This window comes from Gigantopelta aegis, chromosome 8, assembly GCF_016097555.1.
Source record: "Gigantopelta aegis isolate Gae_Host chromosome 8, Gae_host_genome, whole genome shotgun sequence".
In the NCBI taxonomy this organism is placed as follows: domain Eukaryota; kingdom Metazoa; phylum Mollusca; class Gastropoda; order Neomphalida; family Peltospiridae; genus Gigantopelta; species Gigantopelta aegis.
In genome coordinates, this window is record NC_054706.1 from 66,822,195 (window position 1) to 66,845,167 (window position 22,973).

General features: G+C 37.6%; 1 protein-coding gene across 1 annotated transcript; it reads left to right on the forward strand.

Moving 5' to 3' along the window:
• On the forward strand, positions 1-19,597 carry LOC121378968. Its single transcript, XM_041507378.1, has 3 exons — positions 1-86; positions 10,676-10,749; positions 15,580-19,597. The coding sequence occupies exons 2-3, from the start codon at positions 10,734-10,736 to the stop codon at positions 18,507-18,509; spliced, it is 2,946 nt and encodes a 981-aa protein (XP_041363312.1). The 5' UTR covers positions 1-86; positions 10,676-10,733; the 3' UTR covers positions 18,510-19,597.
• Positions 19,598-22,973: the final 3,376 nt, after the last annotated feature.

Consider the following 22,973-nt stretch of genomic DNA (forward strand, 5'->3'; position numbering starts at 1 on the left):
GGATTACCCACATGCTGGCTGAAATCTTAGGAAGCCATTTACATGGGTTTTTGTTTCAGATTTTTACCTCGCAAAGTAAATTTTAGGTAAGATATACAAAATGTGTTTGTACTGAGCACCTGTATGGTGCAAAGTTTAATTATGCATGACGCAATAGGCCTGGTTCTGAGCCTAAAATTTATCGTAGCAATCGGAGTGTATATGTACACAGCATTGTTGGTGAATTGATTTAAAAAAAAAAAACCCAGTTTGTGGCACAGTGGGACATTGCAGCCAGGGCACAGTGGGACATGTATAGTACAGTATAGTGTCCCAACATGATATACACCCTCCTTAGAATGGCATTTTTAACTAATCATTATTATAGTATTGAGCTTAAATTAACCTCCTGTCTGTATACCCGATAGCTTTTACCCCCCGAACATCACTGCTGGATTTAAAGTTTCCGGTATTGTTCCATTTGATTCAAATATATTCAATGATGAGGAATTTGCACCATCTTCTGTGACAGACCGTGAAGATGCAGGTGATGTTCACCCAGCAGCTCCCGATGACCGTGACGATGCAAGTGATTTGCGCCCAGGAAGTTCTGGAGGTAGGCCTACTGCTCCAGCAGAAGTAGGCCCAACACCTTCAACATCAACAGTTACTATCGACGCAGTTTCACCATTGCCAAAGGCACCACCCAGAAAGACAACAGGTGGACGAAAAAAGGGCAAAACACAAATCCTAACGGATACTCCTGTGAAGCAAGCAATTGAAGCTGATATTTTGAAAAGAGGTAGTAAAAATGGTAAGGGCACTGAAACTGGTAGGTCTGCCAAAGGGAAACGAAAATTGCTGACTGACAGTGAAAGTGTTTCAAAAATAAGTAAATTAGATTCTACGGCACATGCTGAAAGTGAGGATCATGATGTGGCAGAAGATCTAGGCCTGCCGAAGCTGACCTTGGGGCACAGTGAGCGCCTTAAGAAAGATGACTTTGCACTTGTCAGGTTCCAAACAGAGAAAAACAGAGAAATTCATTACATTGGTGAGGTCCAGGAAATTATCATTGTTGAAGATGATGTAGAATACGAAATCATGTTTATGAGGCGTTCATCAAAGCGATCTTACATATTCAAGATTCCAGGTTGATCTTTCACCATTCAACAAGTCACTGGCTTAGGCTAGACTGAGGACAAAACTGGTTGTGACAACATGGGACTAGAAGTAGTTTATAGTGTTCACAGTTCATTTGTTCATTCCAGTTCACGTTGATTAAGTACATTTGTTTTAAGTTAAGCATAATACTCAAGAGGTTGGGCAGTATGCCTATTATGTTTCATTATTTTGAACGTTTTATTTATTTACTGTTTCCAATTAATAAAAGCACTTTTTCAGCTATATTTTTGGTTCTGATGTTGTTGTACTGTACTCAGGAAGGTGTCCCACTGTACCCCATATGCTGTCTCACTGTACCCCTGGGTGGGGCAAAATGGGACACCTTGACACCCTCCTTAATATCGCCGTTTATGACATATTACAATAGAGCCCTGCCACTGTTCTTTGCATTATATGTAGCCAGCATCTATAGCTTTCACCACATAGCTTAAACATCTAGAGGATGTAAGAAGATTCAGAACTAGGAGTCATTAAGTGAAAAATGTCCCATTGTGCCCCGGTCTCCCCTACCGCAGGATAATCCTACGGACGGCACGGCAGTCGGACGCATATACACATACATACATACATATATATATATATATATATATATATATATTTTTTAAAATTGATTTTACATTTTATACATATAATATTTATTTGTGATACTGTAACCGTATTAATTTTGTTTGGGTTAGGCTTTTTTATTTTTATTCAAATAATCTATTAAAAATAAAATATTATGTTAAAAAATTTGATTGAATTTACACTACTCTACAAACAAATAATTTGTGGTTTTAAACACGTATATCTGTATATCTTCATATTAAATCACGATAACAAACATTGAATAGAACCCGGAAGTAAACGGCGAAGAATGGAACGTGGCGTTTTACAAATTAAAACTTTATTAAATGGTGTTACCGTTTTTTATTGCAAACACTCAAGTATTATCAGTCAAATATGTACACATTTAATGTTTTTAGCATGATGGATATTTGATAGAAAGTTGTGAGAACTGTAGGGAAACCCACGATTTGATTGAAATTTCTTCTTCTGTTTTTTTCTTCCATTATTATTAAAACATTTTTACCACCAACTGCGTAATTTAGTAGATTTTTATTATTTACTTTAATTTTTAGCCGTTCTACGCTTCAGTCACACACATGCTTATAATTAGGTCGGGAATAATAGAGTGGATATACCGATCGATGCGTTACGACAGTACAAATTTAGAAACCGGAATGGTGTATATTGCACGAGCGCCAGCTGTCGGAAAGTCTCTGACATTTTCCTATCGTGGGCAACTCGTTCGATGGTTTGTCACATGCTCACAATACCGACAGGACATTGATTTCAGATAGCACAATTCATATCTACTTTTAAAAATATTTTATTTATTTTAACACATAATATTAGGATAATCTCGACATATAGAGACATTTTTCCATATAAACGTCTACGTTGGGACCAAAAAAATATATCGACACAAACGTAGCCTAATATCGACTTAAACGTATCGACTCAATCCAGATAAAAAAAGAAGTTAAAGACGCTCTGTCACGGATGGTTGACCTAATTAATGATCTTACAAAATATGATCTGGAAAAATATACATTTGATTTGTCGCTAAACGTACTTTATTTAACCATCTACATAATTATCATAACTCTCTTATTACTGATATTTTGTAAAACTAATTGAATTATGTCAACGGTCCATAATTCGGAGAAAAATAACGGCAATTTGGAGAGCAGAGGTGTGACGTATTATTTTGAGTCACGTGACGGGCATCCCCCGAATAACCGCAGTGTCAAAACGATTTACCAAGTTCGTGTAACGAGAACGCTTTACCGTCCTCTGTGACGTAGGGTAAATAGAAAAAACAAACAAAAAACCCACAATGAAAATAAGTACTGAATGATAATAAGCTTATACATTAATTTATTTTAGTAACAGAGGCATGTTAAATGTCGACAATCCCGACTGGTTTGGCCTTTGCATCTATAGGTAAATTTATCGTTAGTAATACGCAAAAAACCTCTAAACATCATAATTACAAACATCTTCATTTTCCACCTTGTCAAATATATTTTATGCAAAATATGCCATAGCATCTGACTTGGGATAGGAATTGTTACATTTTAAAAGAATACTCTGAACTAGACAGTGTTTATATACGATGTGACTATATATACGACGGCCGCTAACGAGGGCTGGCTATATTCACGGCAAAAATGTATATAGGCGATAAATAAGTATTTGATTGATCCATATTACCGAACCATCTGAAACAGGAGGAATACATACCAAGTACTGTACGAACAGTGCGTTTTCTGAACAGGGAAGACGGGGTGGGGATGGGGGGGGGGGGATTATATGAATCTATGAATAGCGTAATATTGCCCCTACAGTACTAACAAAAAATTAATAATAAATAAATAAATAAATATAAAAATTACAAATGATCATTAGCTGAGGTAGATTATCTGAAAGAGAAACTTCGGACAGTACACAACCTAACAACAGGGCTTGAACTTAATAATTTTTCTCTGATTGCAATTTTGAGGCTCCTTACGTACAAACTTTAAAAAGTTAATTTTACCGCAAATAAATATGACTAAAGGTTATTTTGCTGTATTTAGTCATATTTCAAAAGCGCAAAATTGCAAGGGGCAATAAATCTCAAAATACATATTTTTTATACCAGTAACGCCGAGACCACTCCCGGTTCCTCCTCTAAATTTATGTAATGTTTCTGTACCAACCGCCCCCGCCCACCCCACCGCGACGTGATTTTTCTAACATTATAATACATGTAATAATAATAATAACAACAACAACAATAGTGTATTATTATTATTAGTTTACTACTACCTTTTTGGGGTCGATGGGGCGGTGTTTTATCGGGGGGGGGGGGGGGGGGTGGTCTATAAAAATGCATGATTAACGTGCATGCACACACGCACAAACGGCAGGCTGAACTTGTCCCAGCACGTAGAACTGGATTCAACTGGATTAAGTAATAATTTAGCCAGCCTTTGGACGGCAAAACATGCGACAGTAAGCCCCTATACTGTTTTGTTTTGTTGTTTGTTTGTTTGTTTGTTTGGGGTTTTTTGTTTTGTTTTGTTTGGGGGTTTTTTACGCTGTACATTAAACCGAACAACCACTTTGCAAATCAGTCAAAATAATTTGCAAACGTTTAACGGAAAACGACTGGCTGGTCGTATGCTACATTTATGACGCTGGAAAACATGTTATCCATTTTCGAACCAAGCACTATAGCGTTGTAACCGTCTAGACTCTCCCCTGCCAAATTCCATGCACACGTGTCTGATAATAATAATAATAATAATAATAATAAATGGTGAGTTCATGTTTCGACTGTTTATTATTTTATTTCAGCGTATTCGCAGTTATTTTCGTCATGAAATAATATATATACTACTCAAAAGGATTTAAGGGTCAAAAATTTATAACCAAATAAGTTTCAGAGTGTATTAGATTGATGATGTAAACTACACCACAAATTTAATTTATTGTTCCATATTTACAAAAACCCACAAATAAACGTCACTGTATACAAGAAAGTCACATGACATGCTGTCAAAGTTGAAGGTTGTCAAACATGGATTTTACACATTAGAACATTCGTTTAATAGTGTGTGAATCCACCCCTGGCGCGAATACACGACACATCGTTGCCTCATGCTGTTGATCAGACGTCTGAAGAACTCTTGGGGAATGGCCTGCCACTCTGCCATAAGAAGTTGACCCAGATCATGAAGGTTGGCCGGAGGGGCATGGCTATCCCGAACTCTCCTGCCTAATTCGTCCCAGGCGTACTCTATTGGGGCCAAGTCAGGCGAATATGCTGGCCAATCCATCCTGGCGATACCTTGTTGTCTGAGAAAGTCCGTTACCACCCTGGCGCGGTGGGGTCTGGCATTGTCATCCTGCAGAACTGCCCCGCCGCCAATCTGCTGAAGGCCTGGGAGAACCAACGGCCGGATAATCTCATTCAGATAGCGGATTCCATTCAGATTGCCATCCACCACATAGAGGGGGGTCCTGTGGTGGATAGAGATGCCGCCCCACACCATGACGCTGCCACCACCGAACCGGTGACGTTGTCTAACGTTAACGTCAGCGAAGCGCTCCCCAGGACGTCTGTAGACACGAACCCGACCGTCGTTGAACTGGAGACTAAACCTGGACTCATCAGTGAACATCACTCGACCCCACTGAACACGTTGCCACCGCAGATGAAGCGTGTACCAGTGACGTCTAGCCGTTCTGTGACGTGGTAGGAGTGGTGGTCGAACAGCCTGGCGACGGCAGCGTAGATTATTGGCTCTCAGACGATTGCGTATGGTTTGATCAGACACTCGAGTTCCAGTCGCAGTCCGCAGATTGTCACGTAATCGGCGTGCAGTGGTTGTGCGTTGACGTAGAGCCATATTGGTGATGTAGCGGTCCTCTCTATTTGTAGTGCTTCGGGGTCTTCCCGAACGTGGACGATTTCGAACAGAATTCGTTGCTTGGTACCGTTGCCACAGTCGGCCAAAGACACTCTGACTGACACCAAGTCTCAGAGCAACATTTCTTTGCGTATTGCCTTCCTGAAGCCAAGCAATAGCCCTTCCTCGATCTTCGATAGTCAGTTGACGTCGTACCATTGTCGAATTTGGAGTGTGCACCGTACATGAACGCAAGCTCCAATTATACGGAAATTCAGCATTGGGAACATGGAATACACATGCAAAGCGTGCAAATGAAGCACTTTGTGAAAAAGCAAGTTATGGGCACTTAGCAGACCTTTCGCTTTCGCCCTAAATTACGTGCAAATGTAAGCATGCTTTCGCCATTAGAACTAGTCGACAGTGTCAATGACAGTGGATTTTAATTCATTTATGGGTTGCTTAGACCCACTTTCGTCAAAATGGAACAATACCATGCGTGACATTATGGTCTAGCTAATATAATTGACATTCAGAAAATAATGTCGAAAATATCGTCTGACCCTTAAATTCTTTTGAGTAGTAAAAATATTTTATTATATAGCCGGCCCTCATTTGCCAAGTCTCGGCGGTCGTTTATATAAAATTCTAAAATATATTATACGGTTGTCGTATATACAGCCTCGTCACTACGAGTCTGTTTTGCCGTATTTTTGTGACTTTTCATAAGAAGACTTGCAAATTTTAAAAATTAAGCGTGTCATGGAATAACCTCAATCGTAGTTCAATTAAAATATTTGGATCATACAATAACTAGGTTTGGTATTCCAAATGAATGTAATTTCCATTTATAATCCGTATTTAGAGAAACAAGGCCCACTAAATCCGTGATTGAGCGCCTTTAATACACGTACTTGCCGAGACCAACCAGTCATATTGATACAAGCGATATATCGACTGAAGCAAGTTCGACACAACAGTGCTCGCGCGCGTGTGTGTGTGTGTGTGCGTGTACACACGAGACGTTTCCCGTAATTAGTAAATAATGTATGGTCATTTTTGTAAAATAGCCTCTTTGTAATGAGATTGCAATGCATTATGTTTATATTCTGTTTTTAGCAAACCTGCTGTTAGACTATCGAACCTAATACTGGTTATTAACAGTAGCCCTTAACCGAGTAAACGTTTACTGCGGTAGTAAAATTCAAATATTCTTTTATCAGGCGCGCCGACATCAAAAAATAAAAATAAGTAATAAAATAAAAACCTGTTAATATACCTAATATATCTAATTAAAATTAGCTCCACTATTACAGTGTCTGCGCTTAACTTTTTTTTTGAATTGTCATCCGGGCAAGTGGTGACAGCACTTTCACTTGCCCGGTTCTATTTGTACTTGCCCGGTTCTATTTTCACTTGCCCGAATAATATTTTCTAAAATCCCCCACAATATTGCAACAGATTATAAGAGAAAACACGAAGAAACAAAAAAAATAAAAAAATCGGTCGCCAGGCGGGCAACCTTACTGTGGGTTTTCAGTCGCCCGTCGTCGTTTTCAGTCGCCAGGGCCGATCGGACGACCGTTAAGTTCGAACCCTGCTATTACATGTGACTCTAACAGCAGCCCGTTGGAGCTCATGTCCAGTTGACCTTTCATTCGACCAATCAAAACCTTACTTGCAAAATCATGCCAGTGATTTGAAAAGAATTTGAAAACATTCAGGATTATGCCGAGGGTATACGAAATGATTCGGGTAAATTACGAAGTATGCCGGAAACTAATTCCAATATAACATTTTATATCAAATTCGTTTCAAGACGAAAAAAAAAACCCCGTGATGGTATAGCCATAAAATCTGTTTATACTAGTATACAATCCAGAGTTTATTACTGCACTTTTCCCCCTGTTTTTTAATGTTGAAATAGACCAGCAAATTCGCCTATTGCATAAATAGTCTCGCCCGATATTTTTAGAATTTGTATGCTCCCGAATAACGCTATAAACGGGGAAGTGTAATTGGTCGATATTTGAATTGTTATTTATAGATGAAATGTCACCTGGACATGAGAGTCCACGCAATGCTGTTAGATCTACCAGGGTAGACCTAGTAGAGCTAATTTTAATCAGATTGATATACCTCTTATCGTGTCCGTCCCCCTCCCACCCCACCCCCACTTTCCACAAAACCCCTGAATCCGCACCTGATTGTACTGGAACGGTTAAACACATTAGCACAAGCAGTACAGGTAACCTATGGTATACCCATCACAAATTGCAAAAGTAATTAAATTAAATGTGTTTGCTCAGAATTTAGTCAGGAATAATATATTAAACATGTAGAAAAATATAATTAGTGGAACAGGTAGTAATTTGGTTTTAACTTAGACTGAGCACTGACACATCAATAGTCCATATTTAAAAACAAAAGTACATGTACTTCTCAGGGCATTTTGTGCAACACAACTCATCTTACATAATTTGAGGATGCTCACTTAAAACACAAATGTTACCAACTAATACTTCCATGTAATGTCTACACTTCTAATTGAGGTGCATTCATAATATTAATAGTTATTCCTATATTTTATATGTCTAAGATTTGAAGTGTTTTAATTAGTTATATATGTATATAAAATAAATTTAATATGTCTATCAGTATAACCAACAAACTGTAACGAAATTCTACAAAACATGATTATTTCAGCTTCTAGCTGTCTAGGTGACATTGTTATTTTTAAGTGCACAGATCTCCGTTTCCTTGGATGAAGATATCTTTATTACGAATATGGGATCAATATATCTGTTCGATACAAACCACTCCATGGTACCTGATGAAAACAGACGAAATACTTGTACATGTTTGCTTGCTTCCGATTTCCTCATCCGAATGAATGACACACCAGCACGAAATATACATTGGCTATTAAATGTCAAACTTTGGTTAATGGAAACATGAAGTGATGACCAATATCAATATAAAAATTCAAGAATTAAATAAAAACACAGTGTAAAGAACTGTGCAAAAAATACCAATATCACAGTTAGATAAAAGTAAAATTTAGAATAAAATTGCAACAGAAGTTCAGGTTGGAATGGAAATGATTTCATCACCTTTCTTCATCGAAATGTATCTTTTCCAGTTTCCTTCAGATGATTGCACTCTGGCGTACCGTCAGAGTACACTGATAGTGCTCACACTGAGGTGGAGGATCCGTCTTCAGAATAAATTAAAGTATATATGTATGACCGATGCGAGCACGACTCCTCATCTGTTTCATTTTAATTTCTTACAACCATCGCATCTAAACCCATCTTCATGGTTATGGAAAAAACCCTGCGATGTCCTTGGAGATCACTCCGAGTTAATACACTCGTACACAGCTGTCCGCCTGGTCTGCCTTGATAGACAACCATATGTCTGGAGGACAGACCTTACAGAGTATAGTTGGCCGCAGTCTTCACACTGTTCTGAGTAGTGAGATTTTAAATTTTTTTTTAAATGGAACATACGATTAGACGTCCAACACACTTGGAGCAGACGAAGATGTGCCTTAACTATAAAACAGTTGTTGGATGGATAATTATAAAAGGTCTCTTTGGAAAGTATTTGCTTAATTTAGCTTCCAGGGTGTACAAACGTTCATCGTCACACTTTCCGCAGACATATTGTTGTCTATGACGGCAGACGAGGCGGACTGATATGACGAACAGATCCTTTTTGATGACTAAAATGACATATTAAAAGATAATTTATTGTATAGAATATCGATCAGCAGCTGTATAAACAAGCTGTTGTTGTCCTAATGTTTGTAGTAGCTCAAATCCGATTTCACCTTCCAGTAATGTTGTACGTAAAAAAATAAATATATTACGAAGTAAAATGAGCAACAGAATAGAATAGATGTTTAACGACACCCCAGCATGAAAAATACATAGGCTATTGGGTGTCAAACTATGGTAAATGCAAAACAATAAGTGATGATTAAAATGAGCAATAGAATAGAATAGATGTTTAACGACACCCCAGCATGAAACATACATAGGCTATTGGGTGTCAAACTATGGTAAATGCAAAACAATAAGTGATGATTAAAATGAGCAATAGAATAGAATAGATGTTTAACGACACCCCAGCATGAAACATACATCGGGTATTGGGTGTCGAACTATGGTAAATGCAAAACAATAAGTGATGATTAAAATGAACAATAGAATAGACTAGAATAGATGTTTAACGACACCCCAGCATGAAAAATACATAGGCTATTGGGTGTCAAACTATGGTAAATGCAAAACAATAAGTGATGATTAAAATGAACAATAGAATAGACTAGAATAGATGTTTAACGACACCCCAGCATGAAAAATACATAGGCTATTGGGTGTCAAACTATGGTAAATGCAAAACAATAAGTGATGATTAAAATGAACAATAGAATAGACTAGAATAGATGTTTAACGACACCCCAGCATGAAAAATACATAGGCTATTGGGTGTCAAACTATGGTAAATGCAAAACAATAAGTGATGATTAAAATGAGCAATAGAATATAATAGATGTTTAACGACACCCCAGTCTGAAAAATACATTGGCTATTGGGTGTCAAACTATGGTAAATGCAAAACAATAAGTGATGATTAAAATGAGCAATGACAGCTACAAAAAACATTAGTATACGATCGCAAAAATATTGGATATACAGACGCTGGTATTCTAAACAAGAAATGTATTAAATATGAAATTGTAGTCGCAAAAACGTCTGTCAGTCGGAAACATGTTACAATGGCTGCAAACTCAGGATAGTCCCTTTATATGTTAACTGTAGGATATTCTGTGTTAATAATATTGCATGTTCTTGTCATGTATGTTAAATATTATGTACTTGTATTGGCAATTTGTCTTCTTACACATTATAATGCGCCTGATTCTTTATTATATGCCTTGAAATCATGAACATAAGTACAGATAAACGTATTTCCTGATAGAGATTAAATAGTATCGTAACTTGCTTTTGTGCACTACTTGTTTATGCGCAATTATATTTCCTTCTGTATGTAATTTTTAGGTGTTCTGCAAGATAAAGAAAACAGCGCAATAATACTGGCAGGAAAGAAAATCTAAAGATGACGGAGAAAGACGGTATGTTAAGTGTTTGCAATAAACAACAGGTCTAGTTGACTTGATTGTTAAACCATTGTAAAGCTTATACGTACTGAGGTCGCACCCCAGTGGTACTTGGACCCCCTAGAATACCGATCGGAGGTCACTTTTCAAAGGCAAAAGAATCGGTATTCTCCGTAGAAAAATTACCCTCGGTCGAAAAAAACCCTACGACTTTCCTTTGGCACTGTAACGTATAAATACCATTATAAATACTTATAATAAATAGAGTTAGGGTTAGGGTTAGCGACAGTGCCAAAGGAAAGTCCTCCCAAACTGTACATGGCGTTTTATTGAATAAAGCCACCAAGACATATTGATAGCAAGTTATTAAACATATCCTCCAAATCTATGGTTTGGGATAGTATACTGAACTGCATAAGAAAATAAAGGAACACCATTTTTGTAAGATATACAAATGTATATAGAAAATAATACACGAGTGGCTGTTGTTAGATTCATCTGTCTTGGGCACATCCACCGGGGAATCTCGGAGATGTGACAAGACAGTCGTGCTTGAACCTTCATTGGGTGTAAGCACGAGTCAGATGGTTGATTGATTGACTGTTGGATACATTATCTAACGAGCTGTTTCAAAACGTAACAAGCGAATGGATGGATGAATGACTGTTTAACGATACCCCAGCACACAAATGTACCAATCAGGGGTCTAAATCTCTCTTAGGCTCTGCTAGACAACAAAACATCCTCTTTGCAAGTATTTTAGCATTGCACTGCGATATCGCAAAGTTGCGACAGTTTAGTGAATTGAGCCCCTGCACCAGGGTTCACAGAAAACGAGAACTGAAAGCATGGACCATCTTTTATGCAGTGAAAACGCGATAGCGATAACGACACTGTAATAAATACAACACAATATAATGTCTACTAAATATACACGTATAATAAAATCCAAATATATACACATCATATAAAATTACAATTCATAAAATCTCAAAGGGAAATGACACATATATTACTCAAAATCTATATATTATTCAAAATCATAATAATTACTTAAAATATATTTACTATTTATTAATTAACGTTACTGGCTTTAGAATATATAAAGCGAGATAATATTTAACTTTATAAATTGTTTTTATCCAATAGTCTTAAACATTACTTATAGTTAAAGTATACACGATACATATAAGAATAACGTCTTAATATAATACTAATCTCTTTTCACATACCCTGTGGATTTAACAAAGGCTCGGTTAGTCCAAAGCAACCTAAATACCTAAATAACAAATAAGCTATATAAATAACTTATTACATAACATGTAAAACCTATACATTCTTGTATGCTCTTATTACAACATACATTAACATTAAAGAAAAAGTTACTTATTTAAAATATCCATAGTTCAATGATAAAGAATATGGAAAAAGTAACCATGTGAATATCAGCTAAGTTACCAGCTGATATACATGTAAAAATATACAATATTTCTCCAGCTATACAAATAACCAGACTATCAACATATAATATCTTTCATTCAAACAATCACACCACTATATTATAATACAATTATAAATGGATTGAGTTTTATTTCTAACCTGTAAGAACTTCCAACTCCGACTTCACCCGCAGCTAACTATTGTCTGACTGTTAAATTCTGTGAAAGGAAAACAAATCTGCATGCACGTGCATTTAGTGGTAAGGTCATAAAAGGTTATTGAATGCTAGATTCTAAAGAATAGGACAAAAAGATGAACACATCACGCTGTTGTATATTACACTGTTTTGGGAAAACTTGAACTTTAAACTCAGTACATAGTACCTGCACTGAAATACAATTGATATGTTAAATACAAGAACAGCCTGTATTTTATGTGATCTGAAAACAAATTATTAATTACTTTAAAATATATTTGATCATTTAGCTACCAGTTAGCTTTTAGCACAAACAACCTGAAATAAAACATTAGTTACATAAAATAAATTATTTATATTTAAAACTTATTGATACGCTAAAACCCATGTGTATTACAAAAACACATCGGCTTTTGAGTGTTAAACAAATTTGTGTGTAAGTGTGTACCGGCCTCGGTGGCGCAGTGGTTAAGCCATCGGTCTCCAGGCTGGTAGGTACTGGGTTCAGATCCCAGTCGAGACATGAGCTTTTTAATCCAAATACTGACTCCAAACCCTGAGTGAGTGCTCTGCAAGTAGGTAGGTGTAAACCACTTGCACCGACCAGTGGTCCATAACTGGTTCAACAAAGGCCATGGTTTGTGCTATCCTGCCTGTGGGAAGCGCAAATAAAAGATCCCTTGCTGCCTATCGTAAAAGAGTAGCCTATGTGGCGACAGCGGGTTTACTCTAAAAAAAAAAAAACCCTGTGTCAGAATGACCATATGTTTGACGTCCAATAGATAAAAAATCAGTGTGCTCCAGTGGCGTCGTTAAATAAAACAAACTTTACATGTAAGTGTATGGATATAATTATTTACATTAAAGATACAATTATGTAAAACCACAGTGTAAGGAGATGTGGCGATACAATACAGTATAAATATCAAGGTAAATATGTTGTAATACTTCGGATATTTAAATCAAAATGTCTTTAAAACTTTAAAATTGATTCTGCGTGGAATCTAATACGTTTTACTACATTTCTGTTACCAAATATATCTTTTTCTCGACGGCTTCAGATAATTAAACTCCAGCAAAATATAGCGCACTGTCAATGTACACTGGCAATATTCACACCAAGGAGGCGTGTCCTTCTTTAAAATGAATGGAGAATTAGTTAAATGTGTGTGGCCGATGCAAGCATGTCACAAGACCACCTCATTCTTCCTGCACCGACTATAGGACTGCCACTCTGCCAGAACTGGCTTGACAGAATGAAGCTGATTAGAAAACACTGTATGTGACACCAACATTGGATAACCCGAGTACTTTGCTGTTTTCGAGAGCTAGGCGTATTTGGACGGTTACGGTCATAACCGTCCAAATAGCCATCTAGTCTGTTAAAGTTTATTTTGTTTAACAATGCCAAAACATCAGAGGAAACCAGCTACATGTTTCCTAATGCAACAGACAGGAAAGCACATACCATGGTCTTTGACCAGTTGTGGTACACTGGTTGGAACGAGAAAAAACCCCAATCAGTTGGATGGATGAACCAGGGTTATTTGATCCTACATAAGCACCTCAAGCGAGGACTTAACCAACTGAGCTATAGTCCGTCCCATCCTCCTAGAAAAAAAGTTTTTTTGTAAATAATTTCAGTTTGGTTTGACGTAAGAAGAAAAGTAAAAATGTTTTTGAAATAACAAAAAACAAATAATTTTAAAATGTGTGCAATATAGAAAACAATCGGCTGAGAAATAAATAACTTGTAATAAATTCCATAGTATGAAAAAAGACATACCCTGTGGGAAGGACTATAGCTCTCGAACGGCAGAGTACTCGGGCTACAAAACTGACATGGCTGGGGCTAACTCAAAGCAGACTTGTCAGCAAAAGCTGCCTTTTCATTGTCTTTAATGCCACCATGGCTAGGTACCCAACAAAATATAGCTGATTACCTAGTATATATATATATATATATATATATATATATATATATATATATATATAGAACGTAGACTTGATACAGTCTATTACAAAATTAAATTTGACTTTCATGGCGACTGACCCATTTTTGATGGAGTTATGGTCCTTAACCTTCGGAGATGTGAAAATTTGTTTTCTGGATTTTTGCAATGCCTGGAGATATCAAAATGAATTTTTTAATATTTGTATACAGCTTTACAGATCAAGTTGAAGTTTAATGGTGATTTACCCACTTTTCAGAGTTATGGACCTTGAATTTAAGAGATGGAAAAAATGTATGACGGCAATAGGTATATATGTGAGAGTAATTGTATTCAGTTGGTGGAGTTTTAATTTAATTTTTTTTTTTTTTATTATAAATATTTATTTACTTACTTACTTACAACTGTACTTATTCCAATGAGCCCTGTCCAGTGCTACGTTTGATTTAGTAAAACTAGTCTTGGGGTGGCAGTCCTCTTGGCGGTGCAAGAAGGATGTATTGTCCAGTAAAGGATCTCCTATAGACGAGGCACTAGATAGAGATTCATGAAATACAGGACCGTAGCTAGGATTTCTATAGGTGATTGAGCAGATGAATTCTTGCAACGAACAAGCATGGCAGGTGAAAGAAACTAGGGTGTCTGAAATTACATTTTGCAGCCATTTTAGGAACGTTACATACGAAAAACGTCAATATCAATAACCAGTAAATTGTAAATTGATTTCTGCTTGTTGTTTTTTTTGTTGTTTTTTGTTTTTTTTTTTTTTTTTTGGGGGGGGGGGGGACGACAGTGCTCCCCACCCCCGCTAGCTACGGTCCTGGAACCAACCACTATTTTGCCAGATGCCCATTCGACTGCTCTGAGATCACTTCGTAAAACGCTACTCTGGTCATAAGTTACGATTTCGTCGTTCAGAATTACTTACTGATTTCTTTATTTATATCCCCTGCGTGTGCTGTAACCTCACTGTGGTGCAGGGGTGTAACATTCTCTTTGAGAATGGCCAATACAGCACAAAATTGAAGTTTTGAGTAAAATTCAGTATCCGTAAAATTCTGTGATATTTGTGTTTTTGCACAGTTCTTTACACTGTTTTTGTTTAAGTCTTGAATTTTTATATTGATGTTGATCATCACTTTATTTATTTGCATTACCATAGTTTGACACCCAATAGCCGATGTATTTTTCGTGCTGGGGTGTCGTTAAACATTTATTCATTCATTCATTCATTCATTCTTTATTTATATATTCCAGGCGATGCACCAGGCTTGTCTCTACAGAGAAAGTTAGCAGATATAAAAAGTACATTTCTGTTCACCAATTGGTATGGAGTTGCAAAATGTCACATGGACGATATGGGATGGGTAACAATTTGTGGCGCTCAGAGATCCGGTAAAACTACGCATGCACTGATGCTGGCCGACCAGTACTATCAAGATGGATACGAGGTGCTGGTAGAAGAAAACGCAGACAGCTGTGGCCTCTTACAACCAGAGGAGTGGAGCAAACCGACTTGCCTTGTGCTAGATAATATTCTGCAGTCCGACAATGTGACAGCAGAGAGTCTGCAGAGATATTTCGAGACTCTCCGCAAACTAGAGAGTCGTGTATTCAACGCAGGTGCTTTTACCTCAGATTTCAAATTAGTGTTGACTGTGGGCATTTACGAATTCAATGCCCATGCTAAACAGTTGAGCGAGTTTGACAATACGTTTTTCAAGATACCATCGATTGTAAATTTGTCCGAAATTCATCTTACCGAAAACGAAGAAAAGGAAATGCTGTTTAAGCATTTGACGCATGCTGGAATAATGTATCCAGACCTCCTGCCACTTTACATATTACAGGAATTCCGTTGTGCCCCGTGGTATCCATACCTATGTCGTCGATTTGTTGAACTTTATCATGAGAATGAACGTTTTCGAGATCTATACGTTGCAGCCATGAGGTTAAAAAAAGATATTCATGCTCTTGTTGCAGACATCCGAAGACTGTTTTCTATCGATAACTACGAAACTGATATGAAAAAAGTGGCTCTGATATTCCTCATCCAGAAGGGTGGTCACATTGCTCTATGTGTGGATGAGAGCCAGAAGGAAGAATTTATAACTGGACATGACATGTTGGAGTCCAATACTACTGATGGCGAGGAGACGGCTCCTGAACTGATATATCGTGTGCCCAGATGTCCCGTGCCTAAACCTTCAGTGGATGTTAGCCTGTATGAAAAGGTTAGATTAGACAATGGGATTGAACAACACACCTACGATCCCACATGTGACTGTAATTTACAAAGCACTATGCTAGGACTTTCTGTGAATACATATGCACATGTTCTGCATACAGACACCGATTGGTTCAATAACATGATTGACAAAGACCGCATTAAATTCGCACATGAAGATTTGGACATTGTCCTGAAGGAGGCTGCATCGATTGTAGGGTTAAAGTCATTTAAAGATTCCCTGAAAACAGAAGTGTTAAAGGCATTCTTATTATTTGACGGAACTCTAGTTTCTGTAACAAACAAACACGTGCTATTCAACCACAATGTTTATGACGCCGTTGCTTACGTCATGGGTGAACTTGACCCGAAATTTGCTATCGATCACTGTTCGTTGCGGTTTATCAGTGACAGGCTGGCGATAGATCAGCGTACTGCCCCGTTGTACACACACATGTATAACATTGTACTCGAGGACGATTCTAGGTCCACTTTGATTGACAGACTTATTCGGGAGATAAAACAGGGTCATCTTGCTTCTCCAATGTCCCACCCAAGTTTGCTGAACAAACACATGTCTGATGATTTTCAGTACAAATTGATCGACATTTGTGATGAAGTAGTTCACTGTTGTGACAAGGGTACAGGCTATTACTTCTTGTTCTGGGCGGCACTAAGGCAACATGGGTTGTGTGTAAAGCTACTGCAGTCAGCACTGTTTGGTGAAACTGAACTTCTACAGGGCTGTCTAGCCTGCTGTCTTAACGGTGATATACATATATTGAATTTGTTGCTGGAACGAATCCCTGACGCAGAAACATCTCTGGAAGTCCCAGTCGGTGATTTTGCGACAGTTCATGATGCAGACGAAGTACTCAGTAGCCTGTCTCCAACTGACGTGAATAAGGTATTGTTCCCTATGGAGAATGTCCATTACCATGGATACCCAGGAAGTCGCATGATCCACATCGCCAGTGCATGTGGCCACGTCGATGTCGTCAGTTGCCTCATACAGAAAGGATGCGACGTAGATGCAGTCTGTCTGGAGACGGAGACGACGCCACTTATGTTCGCCAGCAACAGAGGTCACTTAAAGGTTGTAGAGCTGTTGGTAGAGAACGGGGCGGACATACTACGAGTGAACAAAGAAAATGATTATGGTCTCCACCTGGCATGCAGAGCCAACCACGAGCATATCGTGCGCTTCTTCCTAAACAGCGGTATGGACGTAGACTGCAGAGGGGAACATGGAAGAACGCCTATCATGTTTGCGTGTCGTTTCGGGTATGAACGTCTTGTAAGTTACCTGCTCAGCAAAAACCCAGATGTATATGCTATACCAAGAAAGGATTTTTACGAGAACTATAACCACAACTGTCTGCATCTGGCCTGCAAACATGGCAGTGTTACAATCGTACAGGCCTTGTTTGACTATGGCATGGACATCGATGTGATTTCCTATGACTACAGAAGGACTCCGGTAATGTTCGCATGCCGTCATGGACAACTACAAGTGGTTCAATTTCTTATGCACTGTAAAGCTAATATGACAACGGTTGACTTTGGTGGATTTACCTGCCTACATCTTGCAGCGATGAACGGCAATGTTGATTTGATAGAGTTGCTTGTGAGTACGGTAGGGATGCGTATCGACTGCCGATCTCATAGCGGAACCACGGCACTGATGTACGCTGCCAGTAAAGGTTTCGTTGAAGCTTTCTTTTTGCTGATCAAGCACGGGTCAAACCCCTATGCCATTAACCGAAAGAGGCAGACGCTCCTACACATGGCAGCACGAGGAGGCAGTGTTCAGATTAGCGATTGGCTCCTGCACAAAGGAAAAACACTACAAGTGAATGGGAAATGCAGACGTGGTAGCTTACCATTGGATATAGCTATGGAATTTAGTCGTTTGGAGTTGGCCGATTTATTTAAGAGCTGGAGTGGCCACATGTCTTGAATATTCAATTCACCACTTTGCTGTTCTGTAAATACCAAATGTTGGAAATGTTCTTAATATTAACGCATACAGAGTACACCATCGTGTCTTGTCTATAATAACCTTATGAATATATACGGACCTAACGTAGATGATCCTTAGTGTGTTTTTTTTTAATATTCTAGAATACATTGAAGATTCCTGAAACGAAAGTTATATATTATGTATATATTTTAACCTAGTATTAAACCAATCGTTATGATAGTATCAGACTGTCAACTGTTACGACGAAATTAGCCAACTGAACGGTTGCATTGTAATTGCCCCAACTCCCGACTTGGACGATATTCTGATATTTTTATATATAAAACCTTGATATTTTTAACTTTAAGACGTCAATTAAAACTGGATTAAAGCACTGTATAATACTTCCCGATCAAGTATAATACAAAATGCATTTCTCTCTTCACCACTTAAATTAGAAAGAGGTTGTAGGCACGTCGATCATTTATCTCCATATATATTTGTTTTAATGGGGTTTAAAACAGTTTACTTTATTGGGTATCAACTTAACAAAACATTATTAAGAATTATTGAACTAAACTATGAATATTTTTTTTTTTTACTATTGTACCAAATATTAATACCTAAAATGTCATCTATAAATTGTGGGTATTGTTTTTGTTGTATCTGTACCCAGCTGTATAGAGTATCTTTCCAAAATTTATTTAGTATTTGTTTCAGTTTAAAAGTAATGAAATAGTCACCATGTATAATTAAATCGATTGTAGATATACTTATAATAGATTTAAACATATTAGTCCACTTTTGGTTATTCATAAACATTCATCGAATTCATGCATTTTTAAGAGTCATTATAGTTTTGCGTTATTAAACTGCCTGCTAACTTTTCAGTACCACCGTGTCAAATATTTTTTTAATAATGTATTTAAATATTTGAGTAGTCTTTCACTTGGGTTAGGTAAAGCCATGCACAACTTAAAGGGACATTCCCGAGTTTGCTGCATTGTAAGATGTTTCCGACTAATTAAATATTTCTACGATTAAACTTACATATTAAATATATTTTCTTATTTAGAATATCGATGTCTGTATATTCAATGTGTTTCTGGTCATTTTAATATTTGTAAGAAGCCCAAACTGAATTTTATCTTCAAATAATTTCGTACATACGAAAAAAAAAATATTTTAGCAAATAAAATGAAATTTGACCTAGTACAAATATTAGAACGATCAGAAACACGGTTAATATACAGCCACTAATATTTTATGCAGAAAAATATATTTGATATGTAATTACAATTGTTAAAAAGTCTGTTAGTCGATAACATCTTAACAATTGCAGGAAACTCAGGAATGGCCCTTTAACGGATGACATTTTTACGTCATTAAAAAATCCCATTTTCCCATTTAAACTAAGCATGCCATCCTGCTAAAAGAGAAAATTGGCTACAAACATACGTACGATACACTAAATACTCGAATAATAATACCAAAAGTACAAATTAAATATGCAAATGAAGGATGTATATATAATATACAGCAATGGGAAACGTTTTATACTCTTCCTTTCCATAGCATGAAAGATATGCTACATCTTTAGCATGGTTTCAGAACAGAATTTTGTACAGAATCCTGGCGACTAACACATTCTTACATGTGATTCATTATATTGATTCTAATGCTTGTAGTAATTATCCAGAAACGCTACAACATTTATGTTTTAAGTGTGACAAAGTTCATTATTTATTGAACTGCGGTGGAGAAGTGTATGGTTTAGTGACGAGTCTCGTTTTTGGCTTCGTCACACTGATGGAAGATGACAAGTGCACAGACGTCGATGGAAGATGACAAGTGTACAGACGTCGTCATGAACGTTATGCTGCATACTGCATTCGGAAAGTGGATATATTCGTTGGTGGTGGTGTGATGGTGTGGGCAGCAATTCCACACACTGGCCGGACCAACCTGGTTCACATCCAAGACAACTTAACAGCACAGAGATATCGAGGTGAAATTTTGCAGTCACACGTCGTTCTAACGATGAATAACGCCAACGGTGTATTCCAGCGCGACAATGCAAGACCACATACACCTATACTAACAACAGCATACATACACAACATTCAGTTCCTGCTCTGGCGTGCTAGATATCCGGATTTGAACCCTATACAACATTAATGGGATGAGTTGGATAGACGACTGAGACAGCATCAACCACAGCCACATAATCACCCAGTAATCTTGTTACTTACATGGGAAGGAGATATTGGGCAGTTTTGGACTCACATGGTGGGCACACAAGAACTGCATAGAGTTATGACCTTGGACTTTTTAATGTCACGCCACCGACAACTGTCAACTGCGAATATATGTGTAATATGTGAACCTTCTGTTATTTTTCATTTTAACCATTAAATACACCTTTCCAGTGTAAACAAAATCTACTGATGTGTTTCTTTTTTGGGAGAGTATATAAACGAACAAATAATGCCATCACACCCAATGCCCTACTTTATCGATCCTGATAAACAAATATTTATACAAACAAACAAACACTTGCCTCTATTGATATACCCACTAAATATTTGCGGAAAATATTGCAACGAAATAGCACAGCAGTTGGATGTCGTGATTAGGTAGTAGTAATAGTAGTAGACATTTGAAATAAATATGCTTATAACTGTCAAAAAGCGATTCTGTTCGCACATTTCTGAAGTTAAACTATATTCAGTAGCATGCACGTAGTATCGCTTTGACATCAATAAGGATATTAAAACGTTAAAGCATTGTTGACGTCAGATCAAATAGGCGGGTCAATATACCACCTAACCTCAAACAAATTGCAACAAAACGTTTTATGATCGTTTATTGTATTATTCGATGTGGAGAACAACATATCAAAAGTTGGACAATTTTGACACATGGGAAAGTGTTTTAAAAATGACATAAAAAAACAAGATGGCCACCAGCAAAAAAAAAAACCCGTCAAAAATCTGATTGATAACCATCAAATTGCAAGTTTTTTTTAACCTGATGTGATAATGAATGCTATTTTCATTTATGTTTTTCAAATAACAGTAGTTCCTGGAATGGACATTGCATTTGTATTGACGTCATGACGTAATCAAGGCACAAGTCTGGGAATAAGCACTGACGTCATGACACATACTATACTATCTTATTGCTTCTCAGACGCAGTCTTGTTCATCATCCTGTTCTATCATGGCTCATTTGTCATATTGTCAGTTGCCATCTTGGCAATGCCCACTTATCGGCCACGGTGGCACAGTGGTTAAGCCATCGGACAACAAGCTGGTAGGTACAGGGTTTGCAGCCCGGTACCGGCTTCAACCCAGAGCGAGTTCTTAACGGCTCAATGGTTAGGTGTAAGGCCACTACACCCTCTTCTCTCACACTAACCACTAACCCACTGTCCTGGACAGACAGCCCAGATAGCTGAGGTGTGTGCCCAGGACAGTGTGCTTGAACCGTAATTGGATATAAGGAAAACAAATAAGTTGAAATGCCCACATGCACTGGTGCATTCCATCTCATGCTTTCTGCAGGTACACTTTTGAGTAGTGCACCCTCACGAACAGTTGCAGTGAATCATCTTTGGCCTAAGGTTCAGTGTAGGTTCTGGCCTCCCCTCTCCCCCGGCCTCCCGTCTGGTCACACCAAGGTTCGAGATATGATTGGTAATTCTTTTAAACTTTTCTAATATAACTTTTCTGTGGGCTGGGGCCAACCCTCCTACCATTCCTAACCTCTGGAGTATTAATTAATTATATATTTTTAATTTCATTTTATTTTAGACCACCATCTAAAAGTTTGTCAGACTATTTATTAATTAGTTATAGATTAAGTGTATATATGTTTAAGGACGCAGTTAAAATTTATTAACCTCATCTCACCGTTATTATTTGGGTTTTTTTGTCGTAATTTTCGAAATTTTTAAATCGTCCTTATATTTAAGTATTTTCTGTCCCGAGTCAGAACCCCGATTTTATCGGAAGCCGGACTCGAGATAGGCGTGTTCGAAACCATAGAGGTATATGAACACGTTAAAAACCTAGCCAAGTGAATGATCCGAATAAGTGCCTCTGGAGCAGGGCTTTTGTCTGTCATCACCGGAATTAGTTTTTCACCTTCTAACCTCCATCCCCCACTCAGACGGCTCCATTTCATTATTACAGCCCATCCACCCCATAATCTGATAGTAAGTCCACAAGTAGTGAAATATACAGGCCGAGGTGGTTGGTAGCAATCTCTTAGGCGTGACGAAAGACTTCGCTCTTGCAACTTTTTGCACAGCATATCGTCGCTGAACTAAGAAAACCGTGTATGTGCAGTTTTGGCGATTTTCACTTTTTTATTCTTTCAGAAGCAGAAATCTATTATCTTTTTGTTGTCAAAACCTCGTACATGTCCAGACAATGGAAAGTATGGAAAATGTCAAAT